Below are 18,649 nucleotides of genomic sequence, written 5' to 3'. Positions count from 1 at the left end.
TTTCAGTTTCTCTGTGGAGCTTACACATTCTGACTACGTTTTTCTCCAGTTTTCCTTTTACATCCCAAAGGTGAGTATTTGTTACTTTAATTGGTAATTATGAATTGTTTCTGTAATGGTTAATGTGTTTGCATATGTGACTGCGCCCTGCAATTAGCTGACATAACACACCGGGTTAGTTGCTTCCAGTCTGAACAGGACAAGGGGATTACAAATGGTTGCATGGATATTTAGAAATGAATCTATAAACATTTTTGTTCCACATCTTCATAGAAGAACTACCTGTGAGTCTGCAAGTCTTTCTGGAACAGGATAGAGGTAGAAGCTGATCCCTTCAGCCGCTCCAGGTAGTGTGAGGCCACGGACAAGCAGAACACTTAGCATCAAATAAGGAAAAGTGGCTGTGAAGTAAACTGCCTACAAAGGAAGAGAAAAAAGTTCAAACGATTTGTTCTAGTGATTCTTGTGAATTGTTGAACATGACAATGAACAAGTTCACCTTGCCCGTGGATTTAACTCCTTTCCAAACACAAAAATAGCACACGACCCAGATGAACAGGAGACAGAGGGCCATCTCCCACTGAAGGCTGCCAAGCTCTTTGATTCCTCTTGAGACTTTCAGCACCTTTCTCCTAAGTCAGAGAAAATTTTACAAACTCATTGCCACTGGCCTCCACTCTATGATCCTGAGTATCCATAAATCATTCACTTACTCCCAGAATTCAGTGGTGGGAGATGTTGCATTTTCGGGCGCTATCAGGTTTGAAATGTTGCCCAGTGTCTCAAACTGCACACACCTCTCTGTAAGCAACAAGAAAACAAAGAGTTTTTCTAAATAGTCAGTCCATCTGTTTTGGAAAACTGTGCAGACTACTCCTTTTAGTTTTTTTTTTTTTTTTTTAAAAACTAAATGACATACAGTAGTAATAATCAGAGCCACCCCTTCCTGTACACACATTGTGCACTATGCATGGGGCATGTGATTGAAGGACTGATGGGGCATAGCCAATCAATTCATTAGGTGATATAAGCGTCTCCCTAGAGTACTGCTTATGAATGTTAAGGAGCGTGTGCTATGGATCCTGAGAGGCACTGTTTATGAAACTCAAGCAGTGCATGTTTGGGAGTCCTACCCCAGACCCCCAGTCATGCTGTAGACACCAAAGGGTGCAATCTTGGTAACTCAAATGGCTTGTGATCAAGATACTGTGGAGGACTCGCCCATCCTCAAAGTCTAGTAATATTAAATGAGCACTGTGGACACTGAGGAGTGTGCACTCTAGACTTTTTCAAAAGTCGGTCTTATGGATACTGAGTGGTGCCACTTATGAAACTCAAAGGCTCCATAAGGACTTCAACTACCATTGCGATGGGGTGATTAACCTGGCTAATGGTGTTATTGCTGTTTCATTAATCTTCAAATTAACGTCATTGACCGTCACCTCTTGTGATTATCTTCCATTAATAAGCAAGTCAACATTACCCAAGCCACAGAAAAGAAAAGAAAAAAATGCATGAAGATGCAGCTCATACTGCACTTGCAGGTGTGTTAATAAATCTAAATTTGTCTAACTGTCAGTAAGCTAGCTAACTTTATGTCAATTGCCACTACGCTAAAGCTAGTGTTTTACTAGAGTGACAATGCAGTAACAATAGCATTATGTGTAATAGTTTTGTTATCAAGTGTTTATTATTATATTACAGTACATAGCATAAAAAGTGGCTGACGATTATTAAATTCAACCTGTGGAGAATCAGCCCGACTGCAGACAGACACAGGACTCCCAATGTCCAGAACACACACGTTTATTTTGTTTTTCTTCTTTACAGCACACACACATTGCCCAAATCCCCAACAATGCTCACTGTCCTTTTCTTTTCTTTCTCCCTCTCTTCTGCCACCTCCACTCCTCTCCTGCAAGCTCTGCCTTCTACCTCCCAACTCCGGCTCCCCGAATGAAGTGAGGTGGCCTCTTTTATACTGCACCCGAAATGTTCCAGGTGCTCCCTGATCATCTTCCAGCAGCATTTCCGGGTGTGGCAGAAGTGCTGCAATGGAATTCAGATCCTCTTCTGGCAGCACTTCCGGATGTGGCGGAACTGCTGAAGACTAAGGCTCCAGAGCTGTCCAGGCGCCCCCTTGTGGTATAGTGGGTCCACAGCTCTCTCAGCAAAGGCCAGTTTTTAAATGAATAATCACCGCGCTCGCGGCGTAGCAAGGGGCGTGGTAATGTGGCTGAAGCGGTTTCTGGGTGGATTCGTGCTGCGGTCGTTTCTCACCTAAGTGCACAGGTGAGAGATGGTCTGCAGCATAATTGTTCCCGGGAGCTGTTGATTGCAACAGCTGCCACGTCCATTATATAGAGAAGCCTGAGATGGTTAAGAAAGGAGAACAAGAACAAAAGAAAAAGAAAAGAGAAGGAAACGGAGGTTGCAGGAGGAAGCAGTGAGTGAGTGAGAGTGAGCAAGAAAGCCGGTGTGGGAGAGCGAGCGTGTGCAGGCTCGCTGTAGCTGAGCAGACAGCCAGGGTGTTTGGCCGAAACCCAGGGGAGTAGAAGATGTGTTCACTACTGTTGAAAGCACTTCGGAGAGCGGGAGTGACTGGAAGGTGGGAGACTCTCAGCGTTAGGCCGCGGAAGGCAGTGGGAGTCGGGACTTGGGACGTGGTGTCCCCAGCGTGACAGCCTTGGTCGTTGGGGAATCCCAAGTCACTGTCAGGAGGGGCCGACCAGAGCCAAGGATCGGTAAGGCGACTGACAGTAGTAGAAGCAGGCACAGAGAAGGTCAGCTGCGGAGAGAGCGTCTCGCCTGTTGCAGGGCCCGCATGGGAGAAGCAGGTGAGACACTAGTTTAAAAGAAGCACCAGGCTTGGGCTTGTCATTGATTTTTTAAAAGACTGCTTCCTGCATTGCGTTTTAACTTCAGCTTTTAAAGGATTGTTTTTTCTATGATTTTTAACCTCCACAGTTTCACTTGCTTTTATTTAATTATTTATTTATTGAACATTGGACACTGCACTTATTTATTTGAACACTTTGTTTTGATATATTTTAATAAAAGCACTTTTGTACATTTTCATCATCCCCTTGCTGTGTTGTTGCCTCACTGTCTAGCTCATCTCGGTTATAACTATCGATGGTGTAGGGTTCAAGGGCTCCCGAACAGTGGATGGAAGCATGGAGCAGAGCCCGCATCGTCACACCCCTGTCGGTAGCCACGGGCCCCAGCAGGGTTGAGCTTCTAAGCTCTAAGTCCTTGGCCCTGATGCAAACCAGGGAGGCTGCCCTCTCGTGTCCCGGGGGAGGTACTGCTGTGGACATGTCCTCTCCCCCGGTCCTCTCCTCTGAAGTTTGCTAACGTTAGTCGACATATGAGTGTTGTTGCATTGAGGACACGTTTGTAAATGTAACCAACACTCTCAGGCTCTCTGGCTTACTAACTAGTTAGTTACTGGCAGAATTGGGGAAAACACCACACAAGCTTCTTTTACATACAAAAAGAGCAATAAGCCAAGAGGAACTTCAACTGTTTGTTAATTTTATTGGTAGGTAACATTACTGATTTAGTTAATGCCTTATTGAAATCTGCTGTCATCAGAAGGACAAAATGAAGTTTAGATAAATTCATAAGTGTAGGTGTTATATTCACATGTTCATTTTTTAAATATCTTAAAATTCAGGTTAATGTTAACACTGTGTTAACTGCATTAAGTAATTTTTAAGCATATTTAGTAGTAATATTAGTAGTTTTTATATTATTATTGGTGGTAGTAGTAGTAGTTGTTGTTGTACTTACCATAATTTTAGTGTGAAAAAAAGAAGAAAAAACATTTTCACATTTGGAAGCTTGTTAAGGGTTAAGGCAATAGTTTTTATTCACACAGACAATCAATGACACATGAAATGAATTACCAAGTAGTGTGGTAGACAGTAGGACTTTAGGGACCTTCAAAACTCAACTTAATGTTATTTTTGAAAAATTAAGTATATGGGACTGGCAGGCTTTGTTGGGCTGAAAGGCCTGTTCTCATCAAGATTGCACTAATGTTCTATTCTTATTAGTAGTAGTTGTAATGTGTCATAGAAGACACAGGTTGACTGGCACCATGGCCACGGTGGATGGTTCCTTAATTGGCCAGGAAGCCTTGGTAGAGGAATAACATGGATGGATGGGCATCCCGACCTAGTTGGTTAGTGGTACCTTTCCCAGTGGGGTGGCCATTAGGAAGAAAGGACCGAGGGCAACTGCCTCCTGAAGCTTTGTGTTTCGTCAGTGCACCGGGTGGCACTGTCCCTCTGGTAGGGCTCCCGTCTGGACACCTGCAGGGCTGCATGGGGGGTCAGGGGGGTTACTGCTGTTGTCATGTATATAACTGAGAAAAAGATCAGGGGTTTAAGCCTCTGAGAACCCTATGAAACTCTCAGTGGCTTCTGGCTGGTCTTGGACTGGAAGGACACCACTTCTGTCTCTACTTCTCCCTCATTTTCTTTTTGCCTCTAGTCAACCAACACCTACTCACAGCCACAGTGCTGGGCAACACAATTGGAGGATTAGCACGCTTTCTAACCATTGATCTTAGCATCTTCCTTTTGCTCCGAGGATACACAAGCGAGGCCAGCACGTCGGAAAAGCGAGACCTCTGAAGAAAGAGTCACTCGCTTAGTGGCTAATACAGAAGCAAGGCGAGCACATTGGCAAAACAGTATCCCGTTTACTTTTCCTCCTGCCGCTAAAACACAAGCGAGGCGAGCATGTCGGCAAACGAAACCACCAAATAAAGAGACACTCACTTAGCAGTTAATGCACAAGCAATGCGAGCACGTCGACAACACAAAACCTCCTAGGAGAGAGATGCCCAGAGCAGTTCCTTTCAATTACCTGATATCTCTACATTTCAACTTTTTTTCTGACAATTTCAATAGTTTCTAGGACCCCGTACTTTTTACAACACGGGCTAACACACCTAGTATCTAATAAGAAAGAAAGAAAGATATAACAATATTTTATATTGAGGAGTACTGTGGTAAATGATTAGCTCCAATTGACTGGGTTCAAATCTACCCCAACATCCATGTTACACACTTCACGAGTTAAATTGAGCCTTTTTTTGTACTCTGGTTTTCATTCTGAAAGTGATTTCCTTAAATTGCTCAGAAATGAGTGAGTGTGCGTGTGTGTTTGCCCAACAATAAGTCCATGTCACATTAATGGTTGTCATGAGGTTTGATCAGAGCAAAGACCCTGCTAAGGACTACTGGTCTCTGGTCATTCTCTCTGCTAAACAGCATACCTGTGTTCCACGTGTTGTTGCAGTTGGCCCATGGAAGCACCTGGCTGAAGCAGTGAAGCAAATAGAAAAGTGCCCAGGCCTGAATGATAATGTAGCAGATGCAGCAGTAGCCATTGATTACCAAACTTGCATAGCCAATGCCTGAAAAAGAATCATGAAAGGAATTAGAGCTGCCCATTCAGACAGCTCCCTGGCACTTTTAGTATTAGAATTGTGGCTATCAAATGAAACACCATTAACAAACACTTGGACATGAACCCAGCATATGCAGGCTTAAAAAGAAGAACTAAGAAGAATCGAAATAATAAAAAATACTTAATAACACCTTCTGAACCCCCCCTCCTTCCTCATTTACTATATATTGCCTTTGATTACTGTATGTCTAATCATTTTTCTTCAGATGATGACACCTGGTAGGTTGTCGAAAGCTTAAGAATAAAAACTATTTTAAGATATATGATTTATTTTCATAGCTATAGATCTAGATATAGATATATATAAATAAAAATAATATATAAAAAATAAAACAACAAAGAATGGGAGAATCAAAAAATAAAGTGACTGGTGACTAAACATGGTCCTCAGGGGTCAGTTTTTGCACAGCATTTAACTTGAGACCTGTTTTGCTGAAATCTGTTAATTAAGGTCTCAGTTAGTATAATTAAAAGGAACACCAGGAGATTAATGTGAAAGGACTAGATATTTAACAATTTAAAAGAAAAGTTTTTTAATGAAAATTCCACAGGATGCAAAAGTAGGCACCTTGTTTATGGATAAAATAAAAGTACATATTATTCAAGAAGCAGACACAAACCTTCAAATAAGGGGCAGACCTTCCTCCAGCAGGTGATGCCCCCCTGGCTAGTGTACTGTCCCAGGGCTGTCTCCAGAAGGAACAGAGGAATACCACAGGTCACCAGGAACAAGACATAAGGGACAAGGAAAGTTCCTGTTGAGCAGATTATGAAAAGACAAAATCTTAATTGTGACTCTTCCACCTGAGTCAAAATGCTACTGAGAAATGAAACTTAAAGGAACACTCTGCCCAAACATGATGTATTTTTATATGTCACTTAACCCATGTAGTTTGTGGTGACGGTCAAGAAAAAATTTTAATCCCATGTTTTCATGGAGAACTGGCATAAAAAATTGATAGAATTTGACCCAATGGAGACTAACGCTTGACAATAAAAAAAATTGCAAAAATGTCCCTGAAAAAATCTCATGTTATTAGTATTGAATAATCCACATGTGAAGTCATCTAGTTGTATGCTCACAATGTACAAAACACATGTATTTTTGCTGAAATATCTATACAAAAACGTCTGTGTGTGTCAGGTCCCTCCAAGCAGTCTGATTGGTCGGTTTGGCTTTGTGTGATTGGTCACTGTTGCTGTAGTTGCACAGTCAAACCTAATTGAGACAGAAATCGTGAGGTTGATACACACAAGTTTACCAAGGAAACCAAGGAAATGCATAGGAAGAATCCTGAGAGTCACCTGCAGACATGGTAAGTAAGGCAAGAACACAAATAATGTTTTCACAGTGGGTATTGGGGCCATCTACCATGGTACTCAAAAAGTGAACAGGCCTCAAAATGACAAAGTCAGGGAAGCAGGCTTTATAAACATCAACCAAATCGAAAGAGGAAGAAACAGCCAACACAGGTTGAGAAACATAAAGATACTGAGGAAAAGTGCAGGATGAGCACTGATGGTACACGTAAGGCAAAAAATATCAAATATTTTTCAATTTATTCTATTACCTGTCTTCAACAGGCAGCATAGCTGATTGTAAAATAAATAACTCCGGAAGATGAAAGTAGTCCACAAACAGGACACCCCTTCACACAGGGTTGTGCTTTTGAATTAAAAGCAGCACTCTTGACCAATTAGGGATGTGGGGAAGTAAGATGGTCCTATTGTAACAGCTTTTTATTTGGAATATTTTGTATTTTGCATGTTTTCCAGTTTATTCATAACCCCATATAAAAGTCTGATTATAAATTTGTGTGCATCGATGCAGAATTGTTCAAAACAGTGTGACACACGTGTGAGTAGGAGGCAGCTAAAGGGTCTGAGTAAGTGTAATAAAACATCCGACCAGGGGGCGGCGGAGTGCGCTGACTGTCTTTCTCAGTTTCCTACAGACCTTTCCCGGGAAATCCTGCAAGGTTCTGGCGCCTCAGAAGACATCACTTCTGGAGCCGGCCCCTTTGCTGACGTCACTTCCAAAGCCGGCCCCTTTGCTGACGTCACTTTTGAAGCCAGCCCCTTTGCTGACATCACTCCTGAAGCCGGCCCCTTTGCTAACGTCACTTCTGGTTCCGGCCATTTTGTTGACATCACTTCCTCTACAGGCCTTTAAAGCCTCCATCTTGGGCTACTATAGTCAGTTCTGTTTTGGACTCTGTGATATGCACATCGTGCTACTTATTTCAAACCCTGTTGCAGCTGGGAAAAACAATATACAGGTGGCTGCCCCAAACCTTTATGATGTCTTGGACTCTTGATTGTCACAACAGGAAATTGCGAGGCATCTGAGAACTGATTTTCTCCACTCTTCCTACAGAAGACTAAACAGACAGGTTAACTGCACATATTACAAGCAGAAAGTCATTGTCCTTCCTGTGAGTTGAATTGAATGAATTTTTCAGCTGGAAAGCAAAACAAACTGCTTTTTAAAAGTCATGAACCAAGTCTTGTAAAACTTGACTTATTTGTACAGAATGTTATCTGTTATTAAAATCAATAAAATCCAAAAAAATAAAATAAAATAAAAGTCATGTAACAACAGAATGTGATGAATACATTTAGGCTGTGTGACATTTTTATGTTTCTAAATTTTGAGGGTTCTCAAAGCTCTAGCTGGTTCCTATGCATGCTGTGTGTATTTGTGTCTGTTCATTTCATTCTCTTCCTCGTCCACCATGTGTTCTCAGAGGGCAAACATGCAGATGGCTATATTGACCTGCAGATTTCTTTGATTGTGTATGTGAGCATGTTTAAATAAATTTTTTATCTCAAAAACTACTCAGACAAAAAATTTGCAAGTCAAGAGAACTAGTCCAATGACTAAATGGAGCAGACCGCACAAATCCCTAATAAATTAAATAAATTCTACAGACGTAGGACTTAGGACTTTGAAATTAGGTTATACCATTTTTGAAGGATATTGAAATAAGTACTGGACCAAAAGACCATACGTCCATAAGGCTGGAACCTGTAACAAGACAAACATGATTCAATCTGTTTAAAGAAAATAGGTCAATTTTTCCAGAAGGTATCATTCTACAGAGGTCTCAAAGTTCAGAGCAGATATCTCAGAAACCACCTGTTCTAAATCTTTCTATGCTTCTTCTTTGCTAAGATGTAGTCATCCAGAAGCTTTACCCAATGCAAAAAAAAGCAATTTTTTGAGGAACGTCAAAATTTTAAGATGTGAAAATCAATTTTAATTTTCCTTGGACACTCATACAGACACACTTACACACATCATTCAATATGAATCTGAAAGTAACTTGATAGTCAAATTCTGACCTTATCAACAAACTTCAATTTTTCAATTTATATGGAAGTGGAAGGGGGAATGGCAGCAATGAGACATGGATACAGTTACATTCACAGTTCCTGGGTCATGATTCTTACTTTGGAGATTTGTTTATTCAGTTTAGACACATTTGTTTTCTTTTTATGCATATTTCTTTTGGCTATGATATTTAATTGCTAGTTATGTAACACTAGCTGAAATACACAGCATTGCCCGGAAGGAAAATAAAGTTTTTTTTTTTATTGTTTGAGAAAAATAGAATTAAAAAAACAACAACTTTAAAAATAAAAATAAATTAACAAACAATGAAGACTCACTAATGTGCTTGTCTTGCGGTCTTGTATGTATGTTATCATCCAGTTGATGCTCGGAACTGGCCGACTCTATTTAATTTAAAAAGCAACAGGTGAGCGGTGTCACTCAAACATAAAGAATGTTGGCAGTCACCTCCAGTTCGCCCTCTGGTGGTCGTTCCGAGTGTCAACTGGATGCTAACATGCATACAAGACCGCAAGATCACCTCCTACCCTACCCAGAAGAGGGTGGGTTAGGGTTGATTTCACCCTACAGTATTTTTAGTCGACCAAAGAGAAACACGTGTACCAAGTTTCATTAAAATCACTCCAGCCGTTCGGAAGTGATGCTGGAACATGCATACACACACACACACACACATTGACTTTATATACAGTATATAGATTTGGTTGTATCAAGCATCAACATTTTGTGGTATGTTTCTATGGCTTCAGCCATGTTGTTTATAACAACAGCTTGCACTGCCAGTCACATTGAACTTATGCCACTAAATGTGATGCCATCACATTATCAGTATTTAAGATGGTGGCATGGCTATTCCTGTTTCCACGTTTTGGGTGGAAACTCTTAAAAAACAAACGTGTATTTTGCAGGTAATTAGAAAATGGTTACCATATGCAGCAGGTAGTATGATTGTGAAATAACACAATACTTTTGTCAAATAGCACAGTACCTTTTTTTCTTGAGGAAGTTTCTGTAGAGTTAGTTTTTATCTGTTTGGTAAAAATGGTTTCTAACATATTTAATATTTTTTCTGTCTTGTTTTCCTGGGATGCCATATTAGTTAATGGATGTGGCAATTTTTGACCATTGTTGCTAGATTGCAGGATTGGGTTGCACGGGGGTCTGCCCCAGAAGTCTTTAATGCAATGTTATTTAAACCTACGCTATACTGTATGTGCTTACATACAAACATTTTAAAAATTGATAAATGAGAGGAGACCATTCACTCTCTCAAACTCATTTGTTTAGCTAAAAGCTAACATGTCCAAATATCTCATGCTATGTTACAACTTGAAGGCTTGGGTGACAGTAATTCTCCACCAACATGGGAGGTGGCACTGTGTAGTAACAACCTCTATTCTTTCCTTTCTGTAGAAAGGATGATTGACACCATTCCGAGTAACGTTACCTCTGGGGTTTGTCCACGTGGACCCTCCTCTTCCTCTCAGCATGCCTTAAGTTCTGAGGAGCTTCCATCCTAGTCAGTCTACCTAAGAAGGAAGTCAGGACGACTTGCTTCCTGTATTATAACACGCGCTTTCTTTCAATTTATTGCCTAGAATTATATTGGTTGGCCACAAGTGCTCCAAAACTCTAATCTCATCCTATTATTTTTTTCACACCAGATACTAATTAAAGGTTGTCAAGGTTTCTGCTTCAATGACTTTGTAGTTTGTTCAGGATTCCCACAAATCTTTGAGTAAAGAAACGTTTTCTGGCTTCAGACCAAAATGCACTTCCCTTTAATTTCCACTGATGTCCTTGAGTATGTGATCCGTGGATAAGTTGAAGCAATTCTTCTGTTTCTACTTTATCAATGCCTTTGAGAATTTTGAAAACTTGGATTAGGTCCTCATGGAGTCTATTCTGTTTGAGGCTGAACAGGTTTAATTTTATTAATCTCTGAGTCTGTCAGAGTAGGCCATGTCCTTAAGTCCTGAGATGCACTTGGTTGTTGTTCTCCTCTGCACATCTTCAAGTGCTGCTGTTAATGTTTCGACTGTGGAGACTAGAACTGCACAGAGTACTCTAGATGTGGTCTCATAAGTATATTATATTGTCTCAGCATAACATCCCTTGATTTATATTCAAATAATAAATATTCCGAAGCCAGCAGAGTATACATTATGATAGAGTTAATGATATACAATACAATACACTACAATTTATTTTTGTATAGCCCAAAATCACACAAGAAGTGCTGCAATGGGCTTTAACAGGCCCTGCCTCTTGACAGCTCCCCAGCCTTGACTCTCTAAGACGACAGGGAAAAATTCCCCAAAAAAAACCTAGTAGGGAAAATGAAAGGAATCTTGGGAAAGGCAGTTCAATGAGAGACCCCTTTCCAGGTAGGTTGGGCATGCAGTGGGTGTCAAAAAGAAGGGGGTCAATACAATACAATACAATACACAGAACAAAACACAAGTAATCCTCAATACAGTATAATAGTAAAATAAAAATATTATAAGTACAGAGCAGAATTTAACAGTAGATGATATCACATGGGCGGCACGGTGGCGCAGTGGGTAGCGCTGCTGCCTCGCAGTTGGGAGATCTGGGGACCTGGGTTCGCTTCCCGGGTCCGCCCTGCGTGGAGTTTGCATGTTCTCCCCGTGTCTGCGTGGGTTTCCTCCGGGTGCTCTGGTTTCCTCCCACAGTCCGAAGACATGCAGGTTAGGTGGATTGGCGATTCTAAATTGGCCCTAGTGTGTGCTTGGTGTGTGGGTGTGTTTGTGTGTGTCCTGCGGTGGGTTGGCACCCTGCCCGGGATTGGTTCCCTGCCTTGTGCCCTGTGTTGGCTGGGATTGGCTCCAGCAGACCCCCGTAACCCTGTGTTCGGATTCAGCGGGTTGGAAAATGGATGGATGGATGGATGATATCACATAATATGATCTGGTATCTCAATAAGCTCTGAAGGCACTGATGGTTCTTCATTCTTGCACAAGTGGGGTGTCATAAATAGAAACAAGAGGAGTTCTCCACAGAGACAGTACTACAGAGTTCAGTGGGTATTTGATGAGAGATGAGTAGCTGGTTTTTGGAAGCCTCTATTATCTGATGATGAATGTAACAGAAGCAAAAGTTATTAAGTGTTTTTATTTTGGTTCCCCCTGTTTACCTTTTAGAACTTTATGAAAAGAATTTGGGGTGTTTGCACTGGAGGTTACACCTGGTGTTTTGGCTTCTTATTGAATTTATGTTGAGAGTCAGATGGCAGGTTGGCTAAGAGGGGGTAACTTTGAGGATAACCAAATGGGGTTGTGAACAAATATAGGCCATTTCGTTATGACTCCTATCTGTGTGTGTGGCTCACTGGATGAGCATGTGAAGTGGACAGATAAAACTTTCATTTCACCTTAATCACTAATTGCATTCTAACTTCTCCAACGGTAACTGCAGTATGAAAGACCTGAAAAAGCTGAATAAATAATTAATCTATGTAAGTGAATTATAAACTATTGAAAAATAAGTAACACTTGGGGTTTTGTCTAATGTTATACTTTCACACTCTTATTAACCGAAATATGTTAACACAGCTTTGGGCTTATTCAGCCCTGAGGTGTAACAAACTGTTTAGCAGACTGAGTTGTTAGCCATATTCAGGCAAAGTTGCCTGTGGAGATAGGGGCCCACATCTTCTGGCAGTTGTTGCTCACTTCCTTGTCAAACTGGTCATTACTGAGCACACCATGAAATCCAATAAGACACGGGTATGTCACATTCTGTGGGGTTAGCAGTTAAATCAATCCAGTGCTCACATGAGAAAAAAATGTTTGGATTCCTAGATGACCCTACCATGTTGCTCTCCCATCATCTTTAACTTCCCATAGCCTTGAACTTTAGAAGTGATGGTGTGGAATAGCCCTCCTTTTTTACATTATTTTCCATTTTCCAGTGTTTATGATGACAGTGTTGTTCTCATTAGAAAGCAGGCAGTTGTTGAAGACAAACAGCAAATGAGGAAGGCACTGTGCTACACAACGTGTTCATTTGTACCTTTATCTTATTACCACTATGGTGGATGACCATTTTGACAAAAATTTCCACAAAAAACAAGAGAATACCATTTCATTTAGTACAAAATTCTTCAAAATTAAAAAAAAGTACAGAAATGAGATGCAGTGATCTACAGTTATACAAGCTAAGAGCATTCCTAATAAATTCAAACGATTTTAGCATTAGAGAGTACCTGACAATTGGATATGAAAATTTAAATAAAAAAAGAAGAATGTCAGGCAAACGCATACATTCCCATGATACTTGTGTACATTTCATCCATTTTTTGCCTTATCCTACATTCCAGAAGTGGACTCAACTAACAGTCAAATCTCTCTATAATAAAAAAAAAATCTTGGGAGGGAGATAAGGCAGACGAGACGTGATCTTCTCAGAAGACACTTTGATGTCACGCGAGACAAGGCAGTGAGACAAAAGGACAGCTGCTGTACAGGCGCAGCTAGGCAGCAGCGACACAACAGATGATCCAACTGCATCTCCTTAGCGTGCATTCAGCCCCCCCACCCCCCACCCCCCCTTCACAACGCGAGCAGCGTTTTACGTCTCACAAGAAAGAGATTTAACCACGCCCGGGGCCAGAAATAAAGGACACAGAGTAGATGACAAAGTAGAACGTTGTAAAGAATTCAAAAATGTTGCTGTGGTACACATGCAGAGCAGGTTAGAGATAATGGAAGTATGAAAATTCAAAAGTCTCAAAAAAAGGATAGGAAAGATCACATTAGCGCAAACAAATGGAAATTATTACTCGGTGAAGTGATGGAACAGTGAAAAGAGATTGAATATATTGTTCGGATTTAAACTTTAAGTCAGAGACTTGTAGATCGTCTAATTCGTGTTGCCAGTGAGAATTAAAAGATTCCAAAAATGTTGGCATGATGTGAAGTCCCGTGAGACGGAGACTTTTAACATGAGATTCTTTCAGGTCACGCCCTACTTACAACTATTTTCAAACAAGACCACGGTCATCTAACCTCAGTCAGGTGAATGCTTTTGTCAGACACATTTCCTGCATTCTCAGCTCTTATAAATTTTATCAGGACAATAATTTTATACATTCTAGATGACAAGTCAATGACAAAAGTGAAGAAAAAAGAGCAAACATTCAAGAAAGTCATTTTCCTTGATATTAAAAACATCAGTAAAGGTCCAAAAACACATAGAGAAAAATAAGTTAAGCTGCATTTGTAAAACAGAAAATCAGAAAAAAATACTTAAAAAATTCAAAAATGCAAAAAGACAGTCAGAAAGCAGAAGTCGGACCCAGTGATGTTGTAAGTGGAGGGCTTTTGCCCCTTATATCCAGCTTGTAGCCCCTGATCTTTGATAGTCCTCCTCATCTGTTTAATGCATATATGCCTACAGCCTCTGATCTCTTATAGGTTAGCCCTGGTTTATGCTATTTACCATTTTGAAAATGGCAGCCAGCAATGTGAATACCGATCACCCAGACTCTAGCACACCCTAGAAACCCCAAGGGCCTACTCTGTTTCGCTACAAGTGCCGCGGCTAGTAACACCCCTGGTCCCAACTAAAGCCTCAACAAGGAGATGATGCCTCAACTTATTATAAAGGTAAGAGGAGTCCCTCCGCTTCAAGGTAGGGGACCAAGCTCCCATATATACAGTGCAAGGAATATTTGAAAACATGTAAATATACTAACTGTGTTGCCCGTCCACAACCAGGAAATTTCCTAAGACAGTCAGTCTCGGTTATAGTGCCATCAGTTAATCTATGTATCAGAGGTACTATGTAGCTAAATGAGTGCTTTTAGTATTAAAAAAGTGTGGTTGATGATGGAGTGAATGAGTCAATTAGTCAGCATTGCTTTTTGTATGTATAGTTAATGAGTATACTACAATAATAGCAATTAATTAATAAACAAAACTATATTATTGTAAAAACAGTACAATTTAAACTAAAAGAAAACACAGTCAAATTCAATGAAAATATTTTAAAATAATATTCAAAAGTCAACAAAAATAATAAATAAAAAGAAAAGACACTTGGGTCATGGCAGATTAAATGAACAATGTGTGATTCCATTTTTTTAAAGTAAACACAGAACAAAATTAGTCGCCCACACAAAAAAATCTCTTTACTATCTCTCTCCTTCATTCATTTCTTCAGACTAACAATCCTGCTGCCATCAACCCTAATTACCCAATAAGCAACCATCCACCACTGTAAGGGACCACTGAAGACCCAGCCACCACAACTACTGTAACTATGACACTTAAATACCCTATGCGGGTTGATTGTGATGGCACCCCAAAACTTCACTATCTGTGCATTACATGCACGGACAGTTATGGTACAGTCAGGGTTGCTGTTTGTATTATTTTCCTTTGTTAGTGTCATCTGCCCTGTCTCCAATATATATAACCTAAGGAGGCGGGGCCACCTGTTTATGAAGCTGGGGGTCTGCCCCAGTAGTATAAATGGAGAGCTTCAGCATTGTTAATTTTCATTCTGGATTTTTAGCTTTGCTGTTCTTTTGCTCTTTTGGATTCCTGGCTTTTGATGCTTTCCATCTTTTTAAGGTATTGTTTCTGGTTGATGTTTTAGCAAACCTTTATTTTGCTGTATTCTTTTAAATAAATCTTTAAATATAGGAAACTTTGCTTTGTTTATTCTTGATCCAGAGGTTTATTGGTTTTCCTCTTCTTTAATTTTAGGACATTTTGAGACTTTTATTATTTAAGAGCCTTAGGCCATTTTTGGCTAGTGCAGGTTGAAAAGCCTGGTTATTTGAGGCCTATCTAGTAAGATCAGACCTGAATTAAAGGTGAGTCTGTCCATTTTTTGTTTGTGGAATTTTTGATTCACATATTCTGTGGACTACTGTTTCCTCAATAAAACCAGCAAGAAGATAGCAGGCATGCAGAGCAAACTACAGCTTGTGAGCCTGTAAGCAGACAAATCACAAACCAACTGGGGTCTCCCTTATTTTGGAACATTCAGTCTATTTAAAGTGCCTCAATAAGACTCAGATCAATAAACAGAAATGATACATTTTTTTATATCACAAAACAAGAAAGTCTTACCTCCTCCATTTTTGTAACAGAGGTAAGGGAACCTCCAGACATTGCCCAACCCGATAATTTCTCCAGCCACAGCCAGGATGAATTCCCTCTTGTTCGCCCATTGTCCTCTCTCTAGTACTTTCTGCTCCTCTGAAGTAGAGAGATCTTTCTGCTTGTGTTCCATTCCAACTGATCCTGGATAAACCAAGTTGAGGGACTTTGCTCAAGGCACTGGCTGATCTCACACCTACCTGCTTCTTTGGTTTTAAGCAAGCCAAAAAATGCTAAAGTACTTTGGACTGTGCTGAAAGTTTGTACTTTTTCTAAGAAATTAAAATAGTATTACTCTCAGGATTATGACACCATGGAAGGTGTTTACAACTATTTAACAGCCTGGAAATGTGAACAGAACAATGCTAGGCTGAGCAATATGCAGAGAAAGCCAAAGAAAACATTGCGAACATGGTGAACGCAGCCCCAAGAGGTTGTGGCCTTTCCTCCAAAACCCCCTCTTAAACAGTGATACAATGGGAAACAAACACAGCTTTACATCTACTCTTTGTGGGTCACCTGCTAGCCTGCTGCTTGCTGCCATGCCACATGTTCTGCAAAAGACCACACTGCAGCTGCCCTGGTGTCTCACTGTGTCTCTTCCCCAAGGCATCCTCTACTATATTCATTATGCTTTATTTTGCTGTATTCAAATAAAGTTTCTGTCTCTTGAAAACCCTGAACGAACCTGTGCAACTTTGTGACCCAAGCATGACAACATAAGCCATATATTAGAAATGTCCTGATTGAGCAATGCATGGCAAGAACAGTAGTTTTACTGAACAGTCAGCATGGGTTCAGAAGAGGGAAGTCATATTTTACTAACATGCTGGAATTCTATGAGGAAGCAACAAAAGGACACCGCCACAGTGGTGCATATGAGATAATTTATCTTGACTTTTAGAAAGCATTTGATAAGGTGCCACATGAGAGGTTGGGCATCAAACTGAAATAAGTGGGAGTTCAGGGTGATGTTTGTAGATGAGTGCAGAATTGGCTCAGACACAGAAAGCAGAACAGAATTGAAAGATGTGAAGAGTGGTGTTCCACAGGGGTCAGTACTAGGACAGCTGCTATTTTTAATATAAATAAATGATTTGAGTAGGAATATAAGTAAAAAGTTGGTTAAGGTTGCATATGATACCAAGTTAGGTGGATTGGTAGATAATCTTGAATCCATTGTATCATTACAGATGGACCTGAACAACATACAGGCTTGGGCAGATTTGCAACAGATGAACTTTAATGTGAGTAAATGTAAAGTATTACATGTAGGAAGTAAACATGTTAGGTTTGGATAAATAATGGGAGGTCTGAAAATCAAAAGTAAACCTTATGAGAAAGATTTAGGAAATTAGTAGACTCAACACTATCATCTGCCAGACGGTGTTCAGAAACCATTAACAACGCAAACTGAATGGTAGGTTATGTAGCGCCTTGATGTGTGGAGTACAAGTCCAAGGAGCTTTATAATGCACTGGTGAGGCCTCATCTGGAGTACTATATACAGTTTTAGTCTCCAGGCTACAAAAAGGACATAGCAGCGCTACAGAAAGTTCAGAAAAGAATGACTAGGCTGATTCCAGAGCTACAGGGGATGAGTTATGATGAAAGATTAAAAGAGCTGAACCTTTTCAGTTTAAGAAAAAGAAGATTAACAGGAGACAGAACTGAAGTGTTTAAAATTATGAAGTGAATTGAGACTATTACTTTAAAATGAGTTTATTAAGAACACAGGGACTCAGTTCGAAATTTGTTAAGGGTAAACAGTGCAAGATGGTTACTTGAATGTTCCAAAAGTCTGAAGGCAGATAAATGGTTTATGGAGTAGATGGAATTCAGCTGAGTGTAGTGGTCTAATTGGAGAGTACAAGAATGTAAAAAAACATGCAGTCAATATACCATATTTGGGCATAATCATGCAAACATATACAAATGAAAGAACATTAGAACAATCAAGACGAGAACAGGTCATTCAGCCAAACAAAGCTTGCTAGTCCTATCCACTTAATTCTTCTAAAATAATAGCAATTCGAGTTTTGAATGTCCCTAAAGTCCTACCACACTACTTGGTAGCTTATTCCATGTGTCTGTGGTTCTCTGTGTAAAGAAAAACTTCCTAATTTGTTGTGTGAAATTCACCCTGTAGAAGATTGTGGGTTCGCTTCCCGGTTCCTCCCTGTGTGGATAGCGCTTTGAGTACTGAGAAAAGCGCTATATGAATTTAATGAATTATTATTATTATCTTCTTAAAACATCACACAAACACACTAGCCCATGTTAGCCAAGATAATCTGCATGAATCCTGGGAAAACATCCAAACTAATGTGAGAGGTTAAAGAACAGAACCCAGGCTCCTGAAGATATCTCAACCCTGTAATGTAGAATAATGTCTTGAATTTTGGAGACGCTGAGTATATTTCCTCACAGTTTCCCCTTTTTCTCATATTTTTGGTAGTTTTCTGCTTTTATATGTGGCTAACATTCTATAAGCCCAATGCATATATTGATACCCGTAAGTATGAGCTAGCTCAGGGGTAATATCACAAAAATCATTTTGTAAATTGAAGAGAAAAGCATAGATGTTGTTTTACTTCTGCTGCTAATAAAAGAAAAAAACTATAAAAGAAATGGCAACTGTATCTTAGTTTTGGAGTAATGAACACACAACGCTGGG

General features: G+C 40.1%; 1 protein-coding gene across 1 annotated transcript in view; it reads right to left on the bottom strand.

The window, feature by feature from the left end:
- Positions 1–16,174, bottom strand: part of LOC114649275 (sodium- and chloride-dependent GABA transporter 2-like) — a 39,563-nt gene extending 23,389 nt beyond the window's left edge. The window contains exons 1-6 of the mRNA XM_028798778.2: positions 15,943–16,174; positions 6,105–6,239; positions 5,291–5,431; positions 714–801; positions 500–632; positions 283–417 (exon numbers count right to left, since the gene is read on the bottom strand). Coding sequence (XP_028654611.2) covers positions 283–417; positions 500–632; positions 714–801; positions 5,291–5,431; positions 6,105–6,239; positions 15,943–16,105 — 795 coding nt within the window. The 5' untranslated portion in view covers positions 16,106–16,174. The remainder of the gene's footprint in view (positions 1–282; positions 418–499; positions 633–713; positions 802–5,290; positions 5,432–6,104; positions 6,240–15,942) is intronic.
- Between the last annotated feature and the right edge of the window lie 2,475 nt (positions 16,175–18,649).

Source organism: Erpetoichthys calabaricus, chromosome 3, assembly GCF_900747795.2.
Source record: "Erpetoichthys calabaricus chromosome 3, fErpCal1.3, whole genome shotgun sequence".
Taxonomy (NCBI): domain Eukaryota; kingdom Metazoa; phylum Chordata; class Cladistia; order Polypteriformes; family Polypteridae; genus Erpetoichthys; species Erpetoichthys calabaricus.
This window is presented reverse-complemented; position numbering and strand designations above follow the sequence as displayed.